The sequence below is a fragment of the Armigeres subalbatus genome, chromosome 1, assembly GCF_024139115.2.
Source record: "Armigeres subalbatus isolate Guangzhou_Male chromosome 1, GZ_Asu_2, whole genome shotgun sequence".
NCBI lineage: Eukaryota > Metazoa > Arthropoda > Insecta > Diptera > Culicidae > Armigeres > Armigeres subalbatus.
In genome coordinates, this window is record NC_085139.1 from 229754981 (window position 1) to 229776470 (window position 21490).

Consider the following 21490-nt stretch of genomic DNA (forward strand, 5'->3'; position numbering starts at 1 on the left):
TTGTCATCATTAGAATTGGAATTCGCTTCAAAAAAGTTAGAAGAAAAAGGTTTAATTATAAATAGCTCAGAAGAAATTTATGACTTTCTAGAAGTTTCCGCCTATCATAATCAAACAAAAATTGTATTTATCATCTCTATACCATTGTTAGAAAATGAGCTATTCGAAAACTTTATTATAGAACCTTTACCAGTAGGGAATAAAATTCTGCAAATGAAATACACCCACGTCATAAGAAGTAACAGTTCTACCTTCATCGTAACCAGTAGTTGCAAACGGATTCAGAAAAGGAAGCTATGCAATCAGGATAATTTGGTCGATATTACTCACGATAGATGCATTCCCAATTTACTCAAAGGACAATCAGCGAATTGCTCGTTCACCGAATGTACCTACACTTCCGAGATCAAACTCATTACTGGAAATCTCATAGTTTTGAAAGCAGCCAAGTCGATTGAGGTAAAGAATACTTGTGGAATCTCTGACAGGAATTTAACAGGATCATATTTGATCGAATTTCATAACTGTTCCGTTCAACTGAATGGATCTCATTTCGAGAATACCGAAATGATCCAAACAGAGTCCCTTATAATATTATCACTCGATGGCCTTTCTATAGCCGAAAGCAGCTTTGAGCTAACACCGACCATCGAAGAAGTTAACATCAAAAACAGGAAATTCCTGGAGCATTTTACCATGGCCCACCAAATTGGCACGTACTCATCATTCACGATGTCCTCCATAAGTTTCATACTGATTATCACCGTAACCAGCCTCATAGTCAGGAGAACGTGTTCCCAGAATCCTAAATCTGATCTTCAAAAGGTACAACCAGAGACGGCAGGAAACGCTAAACGAGAGAAACCGGAAAAGCTAACATCTCTTACGAATCGAGACGATTCTCATCTTAAGAGGGAGTAGTTATTGAACCCACCCCCTGTACCACCAAATCGATCAATACCCTGGAGCATTGCAACAACAACAAGTTGCCACATCTATCAGCCTTCTCCGCCCGGCAACCAGCCACTCCGAAGTCAATGGCGAGCATCAGCAATAACGACAGTGCAGCGGATGATCGTATTTCATTAGGACTTTAGGTAGTTGTTAGTTGTCAGCGAATTCCATAAACCGTTGGTAATAGCATACAATAAAACTCAATTTCATTCCGTTCTGGTCATTCAAAGTAGTTAGTTCGTTTTGAAGTAATTCCCTGTCTTTTTTTTTTTTAAAAAAAGCCCTTCTGGCAATACGAATCCTTTACTTATATAATATATATAATACTATTATCGAAAAGGTCATTTAACCGGATAGTTCGTTTAGCAGAAAGGGCCATTTGGCCGAACGGGGGACATGTGGCTGAAAATGTCGTTTGGCCGAACAGGTCATTTGCCCGAAGCATCGATTGGATAAATAGGTCAAAGTGAAAACTGAAGAAGTAAGAAATGATGAGTAAGAAGTGGATTGACTCGTACTTTTCACCTTTCACAGTGAGATCTTGGAAAAAATGTCTCACCCAACATTTCTCCCTTATCGCCGTAAGAAACAAAAAGTGTGAAGAGAGATAAGACGCTTAATTTTGAACTTCTCATTGCTTATTTTTCACTTCTCAATTCTTACTGCAAAAAGGGGAAAAACGAGACACCTCACTACTCACTCATCAGTTCCTACTTCTCATATCTCACTTTTCTCAGTGATTAGTGAGAAATAATATGAAATGATGAATGAGAAATGAGGCAGACAGCAGACGTCTCACTTGTCAATCCCCATTCATCATTTTTTACTTCTCATTTTTCATTTCTCACTTCGCACTTCTCTCTCTCTTTTCACAGTTCTGCTTAACGAACATCCGGGAAAAACGCCATTTTCGGCCAAACGACATTTTCAGCCATATGACCTTTTCGGCCAAACAACATTCGGCCAAAAACCTATTCGTCCGTATGACCTATTCGGCCAAATGATTTGCGGCCTGATGGATATCAGCTAAATGGTTGTTCGGCCAGGTGGCATTCGGCCAAAAGACCTTTCCTTAGATTTGTGTCAGCCTTTTTCTGAAACCTGAACCCTGCCTGGTGACCTACGGCTTGTACAGGGGTTAGACGAAAGGGCTGAATTTTGTCGAGATTTGAAATTAGCATTACTTTGTTCGAGATAATCCAATATTGATAAAGCCTGAACCAACGTTCCTGCCATCATCCTGACTCTTGGATAGGTCCACGGACATCATAGATGTTCCGAGTTATTTGGGGGACTGCTGAAAAAAATGCATATTTTTTATCTATCTGTCAATGTTTGTGATATGTATTTTCATCCATTTTTATGATTTTCTGTATATAATTTGCCGACCAATATCTTTCTTTCTTCACTGGCAATAAGCAGACCAATAATGCTCGAACATCTATAAGAGACATGTTCTGAAGTATGCTATTTTGCAAACTAACCCGAATATCTTGTGAAACTTTGCGAACATTTTTCGGAGTTCGTTTTCCTGGGGTCTCATTAGACTGCACTTTTGTACGTTGGATCACATGGTTAATTCGTTCCGAATGATACGCTCTAGGTTCGTGCTTTTCTTTTCGGTGCGACGAAAATAAGAAGAATCTTCGTTAGAAGAATGTGGCGAGAAATGTCTTTCACTTGGCACTTTTTTCTCAAGAACAAGCCTGAAAGATAAACGAAAATCGTGCCTACTTGATGAAATTCTTATTTCGTTACATCATTTTTTTCCGCAACGGGACTCGAACCCAAAACACCAACACAAATGGACTGACAGTGAGGGAAAAAAAGTTATCTCTCCCCATACCTTTTTTTTCTTTCCCGAAATGATTTCCCGTCGAAATAGGATCGAATGATTCTAGATTGGAATCAGGCGAATATGGATATCAAACTTCACGGTTTTGCGATATGATGATTATTGAAACATTTTCAGGATCATTTCAGATCATTGCAGGATCATTTCGTTCTAGGTGGTTCGAAACGAAATTCCGCGGAATTGGAGCATGGCGAAATCTGATTTCTTGATTTCGTTTCGTTTCGTAAAATTACAAAAATTTCGCTGGGGGGTCCCGTAGCGTAGTTGGCTACACGTTCGCCTTATAAGCGAATAGTCATGGGTTCGATTCCCAGCCCCTTTATCAAACCCTCGTCAGTCGCCAGAAGGCGCAGTTCGTACGGTGGCGTTTTGGGGAACGCGCCTCACCGAGACGGCTGCCTGATGACGACTGACAAAACTGTTCTTCTCGGAGGCATTCCTCCAACGTACTTCGATTAATGGCAACCGAACAAAGCAACGATCACTGGATTCACCACATGGACAAATGAACACAATGGACTCACGATGATATGGACTGGCAACGACAACAATAACGAATTATGGACATCCAAAAATAGATTCTGTGTGGACTCTGTACAGCAGAGTACCACAGTAGATCACGGCACAGTAGCGGTTAAAAACACAGAGTGCCTACCAAATAAATATACGAATAAAAAAAAAAACAAAAATTTCGCTAGAAAAAACTGAAATTTTTGGCTACGCCGCTGAACAAAATCATAAAGTTATTTTCTAAACTTTATGTTATACATTTTTTCCTATAAACGCTTACTATATCAACCGTCTGAAACGGTCGAATACATTCCACTAAAAGAGCTTTATATATTTTGCTTACTATATAATCCCATTCTGAGTCGTATACGTATTTAGTTTTCTTCTATAAAACGTCTTCAGTGTTTGGTTAGAAATGTCTAACAGGAAACGAAACCCTAGTAGCCCACATGCAACACATAGGTTACTGCAACTCATATATGACCAGTTTTAGTAACAATCAAGTTGTCGTAACCATATGTGTCTTACTTGTGCTATCCGGGAAAGTATCTGTAACTATTCTATCCTTTATTTCTAAAGTGATCCAACTAAATATTTAAGACGTCAGGCTCAGAATGTAAATATAATCAGATATGAATCAGATCAGTATAACTTTGTCAAAAAGGCAAAGCCGTGGCGTGGATTCCTAGGGCCCTTGTGAAGTCGTTTAGAGCGCCTCTTTCTTATTAAAGGTCAATTTTTTCTTTTCCACTTAGGCCCTAAACCAGGATTTAGCACATTAAGCACTAAATAGAGCACCGCTTAAGAGTTAAGAAGCCCCAAAATGCAACATTTTACGTTCAAGCAACAAATTGAATCTTACCTAAAAGTAAGATTCAAAAGTTCAGAGGTTTGAAGATACTCCACACAAAAATCAATATTCGGCAAATCATCGAAATATACTCACAGCCCCAAGATTTAAATTTATATTTTGTGATGTTCTTTAAATAATTGCACAAAATCGATCGTGTTGCTGCTGATCACGGGGCGGTAGCTAGACTAGAGCGAGAACGTGAAGTGAAAAAAAATCTGCCTTGCAGAGCATAAATTTGTTTAATCAGTGTGCGATCAATCGTGTTAATGCTGATCACGCCAGCTAGTGCGGGAGAAGACGAAGTGAAAAAATTAATGTCCGAATCGAAGAGCACAAAACTATTTAGTGCGGAATCGATCGTGTTGTAGGAGCTTATTAAACGAAGCACACTGAATTTGCGTTGGATTGATTGGAAACACGATTTTCGTCTTCGAGTCTTCAAAATAACTTCGTTTACAATAAATATTTAGTCGCTTACCAAGGTGGCGTCACTTGAATTACCTAAATTCAACTAACCAATGATTCCTTTCCCGTGGCGCACACGGAGATGCAGAGAATTCCTCGGTCTCTTTTAACAATTAATGTCAGCCTAATACTCCTCTCCTTATAGCAGGAGTATCCCATGTTTGGTATCTTGTGAAAAGGGAAATTAGTTTTCCCAATTATTTTGGTTGGTTTGACGTGAAATTCGATATTATAAATTTCAAATGTGAATCAAGTGTCTCAAGCGATAAATCTAATTTCAGAGGTTGTTCATTTTGAACGAGTAAGTGGTAATTTAGTGCCAATTTCTTATTCAATTTTGAGGTCTGTATATCAATCGTATCAAGGTAAGCCATTTGTCTTTTATATGATTGACGAGTCGAATACGGTTCTCATATAAACAGTGAGTTACCGCCAGCGACGCTGTGCTAGTGTGTTATCCTCAATTATGGATAGTGTGCTATAAAATACCAATGCATCATTTGTGTAGTTGGTATACCTGTCCCTTTTTCAGTAATATCAATACATGACTACCATACTCAGTCAATGTACGCTTTGTGCACTAGCTACTGCTCGTCTTCTAATAAAGCGCAAGTAAAATCGTACTAAACTATAAATGTCGTACTATTGTACTCAAAGAGTGAGTTTAACTTGCAGTTCTTTCGCTTCCCGAATCAAATTAGATATCAAATCGACCTACATATTCATGGTGAGTAATAAAATTTCAACACTTACTTGTCCATTGGCTGAAATTCTGATAAAATTCCTTAGATAGATGTGGAAGACGATCTTCTAATGTTCGCAGAGAGTGAAAAAGCCACTCAAACCACGGTTGCTGACATTGTTCCTCCACCAATCAAGCGTGTTGCAAATTCGCCAGCCTCTAACGAAGTCAAGACGCCTCGCATAAAGCCCAGTGTATCGTCGGAATCACTTAAATTGGTGGTTAGACTCTCCGAGGACTGTGTCGACGAACAATTTTTCCAGGCTTTGATGACGAAACTCTCTAAGTTTCAACAAAACCATGCTGACGAAGCAACGTTTCCTACATTTTCCGGATCTGGACACTCCCAAGGAACTGTATGGTTCACAGCATGTGATGTCTACAGCAGAGATTGGTTAATCAGTTATCTTCAGCAGATAGCAAGAAAAAGGATTCTTCCAGAATTTGATGTCCAATCTTCTGTATCCATTCAGCCTTTGAGAAAAAATATTTTTTCGGCGCCTATGGTACCAAAGTTGGACAAAACATCTCACCAAATAGTATTGGACATCAAGTTCTGGAAGGTATCCCGTATTTGCCCACCAGTGAATGGTAAACATACTATTATCATGGGATAAAAACATTTTCAAGATTGCAAAACTCACTGGTCCATCAATAACAGGTCCCAAGTGTCCTGGGAAAGCAACCTCGGCTCAAGGTGTATGATCATATTTGAGGGATCCTTTTTCAATGGACTGGCAACAGAAGGCCAACAAAAGTTTGAGTAAATTTGAGTAACATTGAGTAAATTTTACCGGAGACGCATTTTCCCAAAAATTTGGAATAATAAAATCAAATTTACATTTTTCTGCAAATTAACTGTTACTTACATGTTATAAGTGATGTGCCTGAAGATTGTATGTAGTGGGAAATATGTAAAGTTTCTTGACAAATTTATTGGAACAAAATGCACATGAATCACTATTAAAGGGGGACGGGTCATTTGGCCGAAACCCATTCGAAAGCCATTCGACCGCATGCTACTGGGCCGAACAGACCATTAGGCCGAAACCCATCTGGTCGAAAGTCATTTGGACGAAAGGGTCATTTGGCCAAAAGGGTAATTTGACCGAAAATGTCGTTTGGCCGAATGGGTCATTTGGCCGAATAGTTCATTTGATAAGTGAGTAATTAGGAATAAGAAGAGAGACGTTTCACTTCTCACAGTTCATTTTTCTCTTCCCACTGTAAACAATTAGAAGCGCGAAATGAGTAGTGAGACGTCTCACTATCCCCTTCGCACTACTCACTGTAAAAAGCGAGACGAGAAACATGAAGAGTGAGAAGTGAGACGTTTCACTTCTCACTCCTCATTTACCACTTCTCGATATAAATATAGACGTCTCACTACTCACTTTGCGCTTCTCACTTTGACAGCGTGAAGTGATAAATGAGGAGTGAGAAGTGAGATATCTCACTTCTCTTTCCTCATTTCTCACTTCTTACTGTAGAAAGCGAGTAGTGCGAGGTGGGTAGTGAGACATCTCACTACTCTCTTTTTACAGCAAGAAGTGTGAAATGGGGAGTGTAACATGTGGTGTGTCTGTCATTTCGAGATGTGTGAGATTTTCGCGTTTTTGTTCCGTATTATAAATGTAGACACCAAAAACACATTTGAATATGCGTGAAGCATTACAACCACACATCACCCACCGGAAAGGATGCAGCCACACCACAAACCAGTTCCGCTATTCACCACCAGTTACAGCATCACGGGCGGCCATTGGAGGGTGGCATAGAAGGCGCCATGATAAGCGAAAAGCTCGGAGGGGAAAGTAACTTGGTCGAGGGTTCTGGAAGGATATGCGACATTGCTTGGAATCAATTTGAAAGCGATATCCAAACACGACATACGTCTAAACATTTATAGAAAGCATCAATTAGAAGCAAGTGGAAGGAAAGCCTTGTGAGACAGTGGAAGCTGTGAAGTTGAAGAAGCCATCAGGAACCCCTTATTGTTCTTCGGTTGGATTTTCCTTGGTTGTTACATGTGTCTCTGGACCGTGTGGGCTCGAAGAACGTCCAGTGACGAGTTATAGTTCCGGCCATAAGTTCCTAGCCGCTATTCCTGCTCGAGAAGGTCCGCAGAAGCCTTGTCCGTGGTAGCTGCCATTTTGCTTGAAGGGCCGTGCCGCCGTCGAACCCATCCGCGAGCGACTCGGTCAAGGAGCAGCTCCGCTGCGAAGGGACAAGTGTTCATCGCCTGCTTGGAGGAGAAACGGAGGAAAGGCGTCTGAAGGTGGTGAAACGGTGAAGGGGCCCCTTCAACAGAAGAAGCGGAACAAAAAAAGGATTTTGAGAAGGTAGGAGATAGCCGATTAAGAAAGTGGGAGTGAAGGTACCTGGATGCTACGTAAGATAAAGTGGGTTAAACTGCAAAACGATATTCAAGTGTTTTCTTGGTCGCAAAAAGTCAAGCGCGTATGCCGACCCTGAGGTTATGAGGAGGGGAGTCTCATGTGTGCCGAAGTGAGGGCTGCCCCATTAGTTACAAGAGTGAGCAGTGAAAAGTCTCACTTCTCACTCCACATTTCTCACTTCTCGCTAAAAAGGAGAGTAGTGCAAAGTGGGTAGTGATACGTCTCAATACTCATTTCGCGCTTCTCACTTTTCACAGTGAGAAGTGAGAAATGAGGAAAGAGTAGTGAGACTAATCATTCCAAATTTCTCACTTTTCAAATGAACTATTCGGTCAAATGTCCTATTCGGCCCAATGACCAATTCGGCTAAATGACCCTTTCGGCCAAATGATCCTTTCGACCTAATTACCCTCTCGGTCAAATGATACTTTCGGTCTAATGACCCTATCGCCCAAATGACCCTTTCGGCCAAATGACCCTTTCGGCCAAATGACCCTTTCGGCCAAATGACCCTTTCGGCCTAATGACCCTTTCGGCCTAATGACCCTTTCGGCCAAATGACCCTTTCGGCCTAATGACCCTTTCGGCCAAATGACCCTTTCGGCCAAATGACCCTTTCGGCCAAACGACCCTTTCGGCCAAATGACCCTTCTGGCCAAATGGCCCTTTTGGCCAAACGACCCTTTCGACCAATTGACCCTTCCGGCCAATTGACCCATTCGACCAAATGACCCACTTGCTCAAATGACTTTCGGCCTAATGGTCTGTTCGGCCAAATGGTATATTCGGCCAACCAATTTTCGGCCTAGTGGCATTCGGCCAAATGGCTTTCGGCCAAATGACTCTTCCCCCATTCTGAACGGCAGCAAACCATCTTGAAATTCAAAATAGTGTAAGAATCTGTTGCGGAATTTCCCATACTGCCAAATTTTCATTTAAATAACTTGAATTTAGTGGGTGGAACAGCACATGTACCATTTTTCCTGGCAACGAAATGGCCATTGTGATATATACCAGTAATTAAAATGTGCATATCTCCAGATTTAGTTATCAAAAATCGCTTTTTCGTCATTCTCTTACTAGATCTTTGCAAACCCAAATAGAAGTCTTTATGTAAAAATCTCAAAATTGACAATAGTGATTTATGTACCACTTATTCTGGCAGCAGGTCACGTATCTCTGCGTCGGTGTCCGTGAGCTGATGATGAATATTATTTAAAATTTACAGAAAAATACATTTCCATTCAAATCTAATGCTAAATGAAGCAATATGAAGAAGCTGTGCACATTTTTTTGGAGGGAGTCAATATACTAATAAAAAGATAGGAACAAGTGAAAAGCTTAAAGATTTCCGACGAGTTATTATAAGGCCCTTTGTAGAAGAATCATAGGTCGACTTGAACCCATTATTAACGAGAGGAAAGTATTAAGCTCATCCCGGAAATGTTCAAACTATGGCAGTAATATTTATCAGGCCAGCTGGGAATCAAATATAAAATTGTGCATCTGCGTGCGTCCAGAAAGAAAGGACTGAAAGAAAGAAAGTCTGTAGTCTGTACTCTGTACCCCGTGTACCAAAAAAAAACTGCGTGGGATAAATATATGAAAATACATGAAAATTGGTAAGGTAGGGGAAACCAAAATAAAAAAAATGGTTTTAAGATTCAATATTACCGTTTTGACTCAAATCCCGAACACAATTTCTTCGGTTTTTTGTATAGAGATTGCAAAAGAATTCAAGATTCTATGGATCCTACACAAATACAGATTTATGAAAATTGTATCCGGCGTCTCAGATAAGTTAAGATTTAGATAAATTACTAAACACTCTTGATTGAAATATAAATTAAAAACATTGACAATTAGTGGGGTTTATCTTCTTCTTCTATATAAATAAAAATAAATTTATGTCTGTCTGACCCAGATAGACTTGAAAACAACTTAACCGATCGGAATGAAAAATTTGGTGCAGAGTTTTTGGCCCGGAAAAGGATCTTAAAATGGTTCGAGATCCTTACACCATCTGGAAGGGGGGGCTGTCATACAAATGGATCACAAACACAATCAAGCAAAAGGAACCAAATCTCAAAAACATTTTTTTTATGAATTAATTTGAGCACTGCAATCAAAAGCTTTCATGTTGTTCTGTTGATTGCGCTATGCAAATTAAATCATGAAACAATTTTCACTTAGATCCTTTTGAAAAGTTAAGCGAGAAATATGGAGGATTTTGAAGAAAATAAATGTATCTATAATGGTTTGAGACCCCTCCGCACTTTGAAGGAGGTGGTTCCCATACAAATGAAATGCCCATTTTTTAAAATAATCATTTTCTGGCCAGACGAACCTCGACGGGGCTGCTATTACTGTAATTACTGTACAATTTTAAAAATATTTCTTCTTAGATCAATTTTGGTGCGGCTTTGGAAAATCTTCATACTATTTCACATCAACTATTTACACAACACAACCAATTGCACACACTGAAATTTGTCGAGCCCCGGATAAATTCTCGGTTAGATTGTTTGAAACGATATATGTACAATATAAGTCGATGGATGAAACTTATTGTCTTCATTTGAGTTTTTCAAACCATCAAGTAGAAACTGCCTTCGAAATAGTTTTGTTTTATAACACATCAATCGAATGTACAAGGAAGTCGTTAATTCAACCAACCATAAATCCTCAAACACTGATAAAAAAAAAACTAGTCCACCTCACTGCCTCCAATTCTTTTCCGGTCTTTTAGAACTCCCTTCACTAACTGCACTGCCCCTCCTTATGATGCCACCAGCAGCCTCATCTTTGGTGACTGCTAGTCCCCCAGTCACCGGATCGCTGCTGGTGGCAATTCCCCACTAAGTGGTTTCCTTCCGCTTCCAATCCATCGCACTAATTTTCAGACACTTCACTGCTTCGCATTTCGCTTTTTTTATTGTTTCACTCAACTCAATTAGCCACTAAACGCTTGTCAGGGTGCCACCGACCTTGATCTCTAAGGCTTAATGGTTCACCCGAATTGGTGCTGTAGCAGGTGGCCCACAACGCGCCGCACTTTAACCACGCGCGTCGTCGTTGTCATTGCCGTTGTTGTCATTGTCACCCTCTGATCGTTGTCGTCGTCGTTGTAGTCGCCCCGTAATTAAGCGGTTTTCCTTCTTCCCAAACAACTACGAGGGGTCTTGCCCAGCTCACTGTGGCAGCAAGTACCTGCACGGTTCGAATCGCCGACGAACGGATTGCGATTGTTGTTGAACGGCGGTGGACGGCGTCCGGATCGAGACTAAAGTCAACCCGCGAGATGAATCTGGCTCTAGGCTCGGAATTGGCGCGACGCATGACGCGCGGAGGCATCGATCGAACGGCTAGAAGCTTTTTTGTTGTTGTTCCTCGTGCGCGCGTGCTAAGTAGCGATTGTTCGTCGTCGGATCTTAACGTTCTTCTCTATGCGCGCGTGTGTGTGCGCGCGAGCGCGAGTGACCGCGTGGTGCTTGGATGCAAAGTGATAAGGCCGCCGGTGGCTTACTCTATGTAGCGCACCGAGTGGTGTGACGACAATCAAATTTGCGTTCTTCGGCGTGGCCGAAGGGATATTGAAAGGGTGGGGTTGAATGAAAACCTGCAAAATTGGAAACCGAAGGCAGGAGAAAACATTAAACCTATTCTCATCAGCCGGAAAACAATACTTTAAATTGTCTTTAATTTCGACTTTGTGTTCACCGTCCATCATCGTCAAATTATTGGCAATATTGGACACTCACAATATTGTTCTATGGGTACGTAAAACACTCTAATAGACGTCAAATATTTGAACAAATCTTCAACACCCGAAAATCCAGCAGAGTTTCAGTTGTAAAACCAATCTCTGCTTCTTCGTGTAAATCAGCGGTTCTTAACCTAGGATAGATGTACCACTGGGGGTACCTTCGCTGGCCCCAGGGAGTACCTAGAACAAAAATGCATAATGGCGGATGTATTACAATTCCAATAAAAACTTATTGATATAGTTTTGAAATTTCTTATTTCAAAACTTTGTATTGTGCATAATATGCATGGCAATCAGTAAATCAAAGACTTTTGAATCCTGTCTACCCCAAGCAGAGCAGTGTATGTATGAAAGGCTGTGGGACAAAAAATCATAAGGACAAAACGTCAAATGAACAAATGCCTTAAGTTAAGAGACATCAAGGCCTTTTTTCGAAAAGCTCAGTAGCTTCGTTGCAAGAAGATTTGAAGCCTCCTTTCTAGAGGATCCTTCCGAAGCAACTCGTAACCTTCCTTACAAGAAGGTCGGGAGCCTTCTGCCAATAGGCTTGGAAGCCTCCTGCCAATAGGCTTGGAAGCCTCCTGCCAATAGGCTTGGAAGCCTCCTGTCAATAGGCACGGAAACCTCCTTTCAAGAGGCACGGAAGCCTCCTTTCAAGAGGCTCGGAAGCCTCCTTTCAAGAGGCTCGGAAGCCTCCTTTCAAGAGGCTCGGAAGCCTCCTTTCAAGAGGCTCGGAAGCCTCCTTTCAAGAGGCTCAGAAGCCTCCTTTCAAGAGGCTCAGAAGGCCTCCTTTCAAGAGGCTCGGAAGCCTCCTTTCAAGAGGCCTCAGAAGCCTCCTTTCAAGAGGCTCAGAGGCCTCCTTTTAAGAGGCTCAGAAGCCCCTTTCAAGAGGCTCAGGAAGCCTCCTTTCAAGAGGCTCAGAAGCCTCCTTTCAAGAGGCTCAGAAGCCTCCTTTCAAGAGGCTCAGGCCTCCTTTCAAGAGGCTCAGAAGCCTCCTTTCAAGAGGCTCAAGCCTCCTTTCAAGAGGCTCAGAAGCCTCCTTTCAAGAGGCTCCAGAGCCTCCTTTCAAGAGGCTCAGAAGCCTCCTTTCAAGAGGCTCAGAAGCCTCCTTTCAAGAGGCTCCAGAAGCCTCCTTTCAAGAGGCCCGGAAGCCTCCTTTCAAGAGGCTCAGAAGCCTCCTTTCAAGAGGCTCAGAAGCCTCCTTTCAAGAGGCTCAAGCCTCCTTTCAAGAGGCTCAGAAGCCTCCTTTCAAGAGGCTCAGAAGCCTCCTTCAAGAGGCTCCAGCCTCCTTCAAGAGGCTCAGAAGCCTCCTTTCAAGAGGCTCAGGCCTCCTTTCAAGAAGCCTCCTTTCAAGAGGCTCAGAAGCCTCCTTTCAAGAGGCTCCAGGAAGCCTCCTTTCAAGAGGCTCAAGCCTCCTTTCAAGAGGCTCAGGAAGCCTCCTTTCAAGAGGCTCAGAAGCCTCCTTTCAAGAGGCTCAAGCCTCCTTTCAAGAGGCTCAGAAGCCTCCTTTCAAGAGGCTCAAGCCTCCTTTCAAGAGGCTCAGAGCCTCCTTTCAAGAGGCCTGGAAGCCTCCTTTCAAGAGGCCTGGAAGCCTCCTTTCAAGAGGCCCGGAAGCCTCCTTTCAAGAGGCTCAGAAGCCTCCTTTCAAGAGGCTCAAGCCTCCTTTCAAGAGGCTCAGAAGCCTCCTTTCAAGAGGCCCGGAAGCCTCCTTTCAAGAGGCTCGGAAGCCTCCTTTCAAGAGGCTCAAGCCTCCTTTCAAGAGGCTCAAGCCTCCCTTTCAAGAGGCCTGGAAGCCTCCTTTCAAGAGGCTCGGAAGCCTCCTTTCAAGAGGCTCAGAAGCCTCCTTTCAAGAGGCTCAGGCCTCCTTTCAAGAGGCTGGAAGCCTCCTTTCAAGAGGCTCAGAAGCCTCCTTTCAAGAGGCTCAAGCCTCCTTTCAAGAGGCTCAGAGCCTCCTTTCAAGAGGCTCAGAAGCCTCCTTCAAGAGGCTCAGAAGCCTCCTTTCAAGAGGCTCAGAAGCCTCCTTTCAAGAGGCTCAGAAGCCTCCTTTCAAGAGGCCCGGAAGCCTCTTTCAAGAAGGCTCAGAAGCCTCCTTTCAAGAGGCCTGGAAGCCTCCTTCAAGAGGCTCAGAAGCCTCCTTTCAAGAGGCTCAGAAGCCTCCTTCAAGAGGCTCAAGCCTCCTTTCAAGAGGCTGGAAGCCTCCTTTCAAGAGGCTCCAGCCTCCTTCCAAGAGGCTCTGGAAGCCTCCTTCAAGAGGCCCAGCCCTTCAAGAGGCCCAGCCTCCTTCAAGAGGCTCAAGCCTCCTTTCAAGAGGCTCGGAAGCCTCCTTTCAAGAGGCTCGAAGCCTCCTTTCAAGAGGCTCAGAGCCTCCTTTCAAGAGGCTCAGGCCTCCTTTCAAGAGGCTCAGAGCCTCCTTTCAAGAGGCTCAGGCCTCCTTTCAAGAGGCTCAGAGCCTCCTTTCAAGAGGCTCGGAAGCCTCCTTTCAAGAGGCTCGGAAGCCTCCTTTCAAGAGGCTCAGAGCCTCCTTCAAGAGGCTCAGAGCCTCCTTTCAAGAGGCTCAGGCCTCCTTTCAAGAGGCTCCAGGAAGCCTCCTTTCAAGAGGCTCAGAGCCTCCTTTCAAGAGGCTCAGGCCTCCTTTCAAGAGGCTCAGAGCCTCCTTTCAAGAGGCTCAGAGCCTCCTTTCAAGAGGCTCAGAAGCCTCCTTCAAGAGGCTCAGGAAGCCTCCTTTCAAGAGGCTCAGGCCTCCTTTCAAGAGGCTCAGAAGCCTCCTTTCAAGAGGCTCAGAGCCTCCTTTCAAGAGGCTCAGGAAGCCTCCTTCAAGAGGCTCAGAAGCCTCCTTTCAAGAGGCCCAGGCCTCCTTTCAAGAGGCTCAGGAAGCCTCCTTTCAAGAGGCTCAGCCTCCTTCAAGAGGCTCGGAAGCCTCCTTTCAAGAGGCTCGGAAGCCTCCTTTCAAGAGGCTCAAGCCTCCTTTCAAGAGGCTCAGGAAGCCTCCTTTCAAGAGGCTCAGAAGCCTCCTTTCAAGAGGCTCAGAAGCCTCCTTTCAAGAGGCTCAAGCCTCCTTTCAAGAGGCTCAGAGCCTCCTTTCAAGAGGCTCAGAGCCTCCTTTCAAGAGGCTCAGAGCCTCCTTTCAAGAGGCTCAGGCCTCCTTTCAAGAGGCTCAGGAAGCCTCCTTCAAGAGGCTCAGAAGCCTCCTTTCAAGAGGCTCAGGAAGCCTCCTTTCAAGAGGCTTGGAAGCCTCCTTTCAAGAGGCTCAGAAGCCTCCTTTCAAGAGGCTCAGAAGCCTCCTTTCAAGAGGCTCAAGCCTCCTTTCAAGAGGCTCAGAAGCCTCCTTTCAAGAGGCTCAGAGCCTCCTTTCAAGAGGCTCAGAGCCTCCTTTCAAGAGGCTCAAGCCTCCTTTCAAGAGGCCTCAGAAGCCTCCTTTCAAGAGGCCTGGAAGCCTCCTTCAAGAGGCTCAAAGCCTCCTTTCAAGAGGCCCGGAAGCCTCCTTCAAGAGGCTCAGAGCCTCCTTTCAAGAGGCTCAGGAAGCCTCCTTTCAAGAGCTCAGAAGCCTCCTTCCAAGAGGCTCAGAAGCCTCCTTCCAAGAGGCTCGGAAGCCTCCTTCAAGAGGCTCAGAGCCTCCTTTCAAGAGGCTCAGAAGCCTCCTTTCAAGAGGCTCAAGCCTCCTTTCAAGAGGCTCAGAGCCTCCTTTCAAGAGGCTCAGAAGCCTCTTTCAAGAGGCTCCGGAAGCCTCCTTTCAAGAGGCCTCAGAAGCCTCCTTTCAAGAGGCTCAGAAGCCTCCTTCAAGAGGCTCGGAAGCCTCCTTTCAAGAGGCTCAGAAGCCTCCTTTCAAGAGGCTCAAGCCTCCTTTCAAGAGGCTCAGAAGCCTCCTTTCAAGAGGCTCAGAAGCCTCCTTTCAAGAGGCTCAGAAGCCTCCTTTCAAGAGGCTCAGAAGCCTCCTTTCAAGAGGCTCAGAAGCCTCCTTTCAAGAGGCTCAAGCCTCCTTTCAAGAGGCTCAGAAGCCTCCTTTCAAGAGGCTCAGCCTCCTTTCAAGAGGCTCAGAAGCCTCCTTTCAAGAGGCTCAGAAGCCTCCTTCAAGAGGCTCAGGCCTCCTTTCAAGAGGCCTGGAAGCCTCCTTTCAAGAGGCTCCGGAAACCTCCTTTCAAGAGGCTCAGGAAGCCTCCTTTCAAGAGGCTCCAGCCTCCTTTCAAGAGGCTCAGAAGCCTCCTTTCAAGAGGCTCAGAAGCCTCCTTTCAAGAGGCTCAGAGCCTCCTTCAAGAGGCCTGGAAGCCTCCTTTCAAGAGGCTCAGAAGCCTCCTTTCAAGAGGCTCAGGAAGCCTCCTTTCAAGAGGCTCAGAGCCTCCTTCAAGAGGCTCAGAAGCCTCCTTTCAAGAGGCTCGGAAGCCTCCTTTCAAGAGGCTCAGGCCTCCTTTCAAGAGGCTCAGAAGCCTCCTTTCAAGAGGCTCAGAAGCCTCCTTTCAAGAGGCTCAGAGCTTCCTTCCAAGAGGCTCGGAAGCCTCCTTCAAGAGGCCTGGAAGCCTCCTTTCAAGAGGCCTGGAAGCCTCTTTCAAGAGGCCCGGAAGCCTCCTTTCAAGAGGCCCGGAAGCCTCCTTCAAGAGGCTCAGAGCCTCCTTTCAAGAGGCTCAGAGCCTCCTTTCAAGAGGCAGGAAGCCTCCTTTCAAGAGGGCTCAGGCCTCCTTTCAAGAGGCTCAGAAGCCTCCTTCAAGAGGCTCGAAGCCTCCTTTCAAGAGCTCAAGAGGCCTGCCTCCTTTCAAGAGGCTCAGAAGCCTCCTTTCAAGAGGCTCAGGCCTCCTTTCAAGAGGCTCAGGAAGCCTCCTTTCAAGAGGCTCAGAAGCCTCCTTTCAAGAGGCTCAGAAGCCTCCTTTCAAGAGGCTCAGGAAGCCTCCTTTCAAGAGGCTCAGGCCTCCTTTCAAGAGGCCTGGAAGGCCTCCCTTCAAGAGGCTCGGAAGCCTCCTTTCAAGAGACTCAGAAGCCTCCTTTCAAGAGGCTCGGAAGCCGCCTCCTTTCAAGAGGCTCAGAAGCCTCCTTTCAAGAGGCTCAGAAGCCTCCTTCAAGAGGCTCAGAGCCTCCTTTCAAGAGGCTCAGAAGCCTCCTTTCAAGAGGCTCAGAAGCCTCCTTTCAAGAGGCCTGGAAGCCTCCTTTCAAGAGGCTCGGAAGCCTCCTTTCAAGAGGCTCAGAAGCCTCCTTTCAAGAGGCCCGGAAGCCTCCTTCAAGAGGCTCAGAAGCCTCCTTTCAAGAGGCTCAGAAGCCTCCTTCAAGAGGCTCAGAAGCCTCCTTTCAAGAGGCTCAGAAGCCTCCTTTCAAGAGGCCTGGAAGCCTCCTTCAAGAGGCTGGAAGCCTCCTTTCAAGAGGCTCAGAAGCCTCCTTTCAAGAGGCTCAAGCCTCCTTTCAAGAGGCTCAGAAGCCTCCTTTCAAGAGGCTCAGGCCTCCTTTCAAGAGGCTCAGAAGCCTCCTTTCAAGAGGCTCAGAAGCCTCCTTCAAGAGGCTCAGAGCCTCCTTTCAAGAGGCTCGGAAGCCTCCTTTCAAGAGGCTCAGGAAGCCTCCTTTCAAGAGGTTCAGAGCCTCCTTCAAGAGGCTCAGAAGCCTCCTTCAAGAGGCTCAGAAGCCTCCTTTCAAGAGGCTCGGAAGCCTCCTTTCAAGAGGCTCAGCCTCCTTTCAAGAGGCTCAGGAAGCCTCCTTCAAGAGCTCAAGCCTCCTTTCAAGAGGCCTGGAAGCCTCCTTTCAAGAGGCTCAGAAGCCTCCTTTCAAGAGAGCTCAGGCCTCCTTTCAAGAGCTCCTCAAGAAGCCTCCTTTCAAGAGGCTCAGAGCCTCCTTTCAAGAGGCCCGGGAGCCTCCTTTCGAGCGGGTCGGATGCCTCCTGTCAAGAGGCTCGGACGCCTCCTCTCAAGAGGCTCGGAAGCCTCTTTCAAGAGCCTCGGAAGCCTCCTTTCAAGAGGCTTGGAAGCCTCCTTCCAAGAGGCTCAAGCCTCCTTTCAAGAGGCTCAGGAAGCCTCCTTCCAAGAGCTCAGGAAGCCTCCTTTCAAGAGGCTCAGGAAGCCTCCTTCAAGAGCTCAGGCCTCCTTTCAAGAGGCTCCAGAAGCCTCCTTTCAAGAGGCTCAGAAGCCTCCTTCCAAGAGGCTCAGAAGCCTCCTTTCAAGAGGCTCAAGCCTCCTTTCAAGAGGCCTCAGAAGCCTCCTTTCAAGAGGCTCAGAAGCCTCCTTTCAAGAGGCTCAGGAAGCCTCCTTTCAAGAGGCTCAGAAGCCTCTTCAAGAGGCTCAGAAGCCTCCTTTCAAGAGGCTCAAGCCTCCTTTCAAGAGGCCTGGAAGCCTCCTTTCAAGAGGCTCAGAAGCCTCCTTTCAAGAGGCTCTGGAAGCCTCCTTTCAAGAAGCTCGAAGCCTCCTTTCAAGAGGCTCGGAAGCCTCCTTTCAAGAGGCTCGGAAGCCTCCTTTCAAGAGGCTCGGATGCCTCCTTTCAAGAGGCTCGGTAGCATCCCTTCAAGAGGCACCGAATCCTCCTTTCAAGAGGCTCGGAAGCCCCCTTTCAAGAGGCTCGAAGCCTCCTTTCAAGAGGCCTCGAAGCCTCCTTTCAAGAGGCCATGAAGCCTCCTTTCAAGAGGCTCGGAAGCCTCCTTTCAAGAGGCTCGGAAGCCTCCTTTCAAGAGGCTCGGAAGCCTCCTTTCAAGAGGCTCGGAAGCCTCCTTTCAATAAAAATCTATTTCACCCACGACCATTTCACATTTGATCTATATTCAACGAAAGATAAAAAATGCTTTGCGTTAGACTCTAGCGACTACGATGTGCGAAAGGAACACCCCATAGAATGCGCATGAAGTGCAATTACGAAATCCTTCCAATCGCGCACCGTTCGACCCGAGGTGAATTTCATTCAAGCTTTTTCTTCGGCCACTCTATCGGGGAGCAATCGGCAGCTGGAACCAGCTGAAGGAGAATGTCGAAAAACTCTTCACAAAAAAAAAATAAAACTGGATATTTGAAGTGGTTGAAAAAGCTGTTTACCGTGCGCTGCCTAGAAGGCATAAACAGTGGCTCGGTCCGGTTTATTGGCAAATACGAACAAACAACAGTTATGATGGCTGCATTGATTTGCGTTGCACTGCACTAACGAGCGCCAACCGACGACCCGGTCATGCGGCAAATCTACGAGAGGGAACCTCAAGATGGTTCTGTTTTTGCATCTGATCGGATTTTATTGACTTTCCTGAGGACGACCAGTTGGGCAACTGCGCCGAGCTGAAGTTATTTTTATCTCGTTAAAGACTTGCATTTATTCAAGAACTCAAAAACTCTGAGAAATTGAGGGTCGCTGTGACGGTTGCGCGCCGATCACGAAAGGCATACGCAGAACTGCTCAAGGCAATCAACAATCTTGAGAGCGATGCAGCAGCAGCAGTGGTGGTCCTCGGGTGACTATGGCAGATATCTATACTGAAGGTACTAACAAAAGACCTCCATGCCACGGCAAGTGACGAGCCGGTGCCAAAAACCGTTCACCGATTTCCACACCTCGCCGGACAAGAACTAAGCAAATGAAGGAATCTAAGCCGCATACAGCCACATCAAACAACACAATGGGCTAATGAGCGGCTTGCGAGCGTGAATTGACTCCCCATCACGCTAGGTGGGTAATGGTTATGCACATCGGACGGACCGGCCTGACGCGGCATTATTCGCGCGCACCTTCTGATGAGGGGTTCGATTATACGTTTGGGGGCGAATGGGCGTCTTTGTTGTAGGCACCTACTTGTCATAGTTGATCGGATGAGGGAGTTCTGTGCGAGGTAGTAGATCGGTACGCCGATGGATGCTTCATCGATGACGGCATATGAAACTGCTCCACAGTGATGGTGCCGGCTCAGAGATCTACCAGCGAAGCGTTTTATAATCACTGTGATTCGATTCCCATCCATTCATCAACTGTTGACGTTTGGATGCGTCGTCGCGGTAAGCATGATTGCTATCAGTTACACGTTTTGGAATCGAATGCGATGTTTTAACTTGCTTAGTCTAACGGGACTGTTCCGATTGAATGCAAAAGTCTAACGAATGGACGCGTACGTGCACGTAGTACAGGGAGCCGGTCGCCGTCGTCGTCGTCGCTGCAGTCGTAATAGTCGTCATTGTAGGCGATTGCCGGTAGTTGATAGCCGTTATTAACAGCCCGATCGATAGCACGTGTAGATCTTACGCAGGAGGAAGTTGTTCGAAGGGGCTCGTTAGTATGGAACTGGCTTGATTTGGCGTTACGCTCACTCGACATTTTATAACCAAGCCGAGCAAAGTCAGAGTCATGGCGGTGGGGTATTCGTTCGGCTCAACAGGTTGATGCTTGGGTGTGGAATTCTAACCGGCGAGAATGATTTAATTGATGAATGCGAAGGCGTGACGCAATGACAAGTGCTATGCGGATCAGATTGAAGATCAAGGACGCTAATTCATAAATGAGAGTGAAGCTCATTTTGCGTTATGTAAAGCATCGTCGAGGAGATTATTTTGAAATAGAACATCTAAAAGTATGAATTGTCATTCAAACCCATCAAAACGGTCTGTATGGTAAGAATTATTATGATATGAAGCTAAAATTGATCATTTTCAAAGGTAGCTTTCATGTCAGGCGCAGAAACTATCTCTTCATCTAAACAAGTAGATAAAGATTTAAAAAATATGTCTTCATCACCTAGATGAAAGTAATTCACAGAGGTTCACATAATCACTTAATATCTGTGCGAATAAATCAGCTCTATTTCGAGATTTTCTGAAGAAATAAGTCAGTTATGAAGCCTGAATAGTGGTTTTTAAAGCACTTTCAGGTGAACAATTTGGTTGTCAATATAGAGAAAAAAAATATAAAAATCGAGTCCACTGAGTGAGAGTCCGACATGCCATGTCTCAGCCATTTCTTCCAACCAAAATTCATATTTTTAATATTTCATCCATAAAATTCGACCAAAACTTCTGACCTAGCTGCATCCATTTCCAACGAAAATTCATCAGAATTTCCAGAGGATATTTATCCGAATTTCCAGAGGAAACTCATCCAAATTTCCAACGGAAATTCATTCGAATTTCCAACAGAAATTCATTCGAATTTCCAAAGAAAATTCATTCGAATTTCCAACGGAAAATCATTCGAATTATCAACGGAAATTCATTCAATTTCCAACGAAAATTCTTTCAATTTCCAACGGAAAATCATTCGAATTTCCAACGGAAATTCATTCAATTTCCAACGGAAATTCATTCGAATTTCCAGCGGAAATTCATTCAATTTCAACGGAAATTCATTCGAATTTCAACGGAAATTCATTCGAATTCAAAGGAAATTCATTCGAATTTCCAACGGAAATTCATTCGAATTCCAACGGAAATTCATTCAAATTCCAACGGAAATTCATTCAATTTCAACGGAAATTCATTCAATTTCAACGGAAATTCATTCAATTCAACGGAAATTCATTCAATTTCCAACGGAAATTCATTCAATTTCAACGGAAATTCATTCAATTTCCAACGGAAATTCATTCGAATTTCAACGGAAATTCATTCAATTTCAACGGAAATTCATTCAATTCAACGGAAATTCATTCGAATTCCAACGGAAATTCATTCGAATTTCCAACGGAAATTCATTCAATTTCCAACGGAAATTCATTCAATTCCAACGGAAATTCATTCGAATTTCCAACGGAAATTCATTCAATTTCAACGGAAATTCATTCGAATTCAACGGAAATTCATTCGAATTTCAACGGAAATTCATTCGAATTTCAACGGAAATTCATTCAATTTCAACGGAAATTCATTCAATTCAACGGAAATTCATTCAATTTCCAACGGAAATTCATTCAATTTCAACGGAAATTCATTCAATTCCAACGGAAATTCATTCGAATTTCAACGGAAATTCATTCAATTTCAACGGAAATTCATTCAATTTCAACGGAAATTCATTCAAT

The 21490-nt window shown here is 44.7% G+C and overlaps 1 protein-coding gene across 9 annotated transcripts in view; it reads right to left on the reverse strand.

Annotated features, from left to right (window-relative positions):
- The window catches only part of LOC134205849 (uncharacterized), a 116990-nt gene that overhangs the window by 11832 nt on the left and 83668 nt on the right, over positions 1-21490 (reverse strand). The window contains exon 1 of one of the 9 annotated variants that reach the window (XM_062681475.1): positions 10974-11218. The exons of 2 other annotated variants lie outside the window; for them this stretch is intronic. In XM_062681475.1, the coding sequence (XP_062537459.1) occupies positions 10974-11132 (159 nt within the window). In that variant the 5' untranslated portion in view covers positions 11133-11218. Of the gene's footprint in view, positions 1-10454; positions 10723-10765; positions 10952-10973; positions 11219-21490 lie in introns of those variants that run through there. 6 more of the 9 variants (XM_062681477.1, XM_062681476.1, XM_062681482.1 and 3 more) reach the window with 6 other exon arrangements.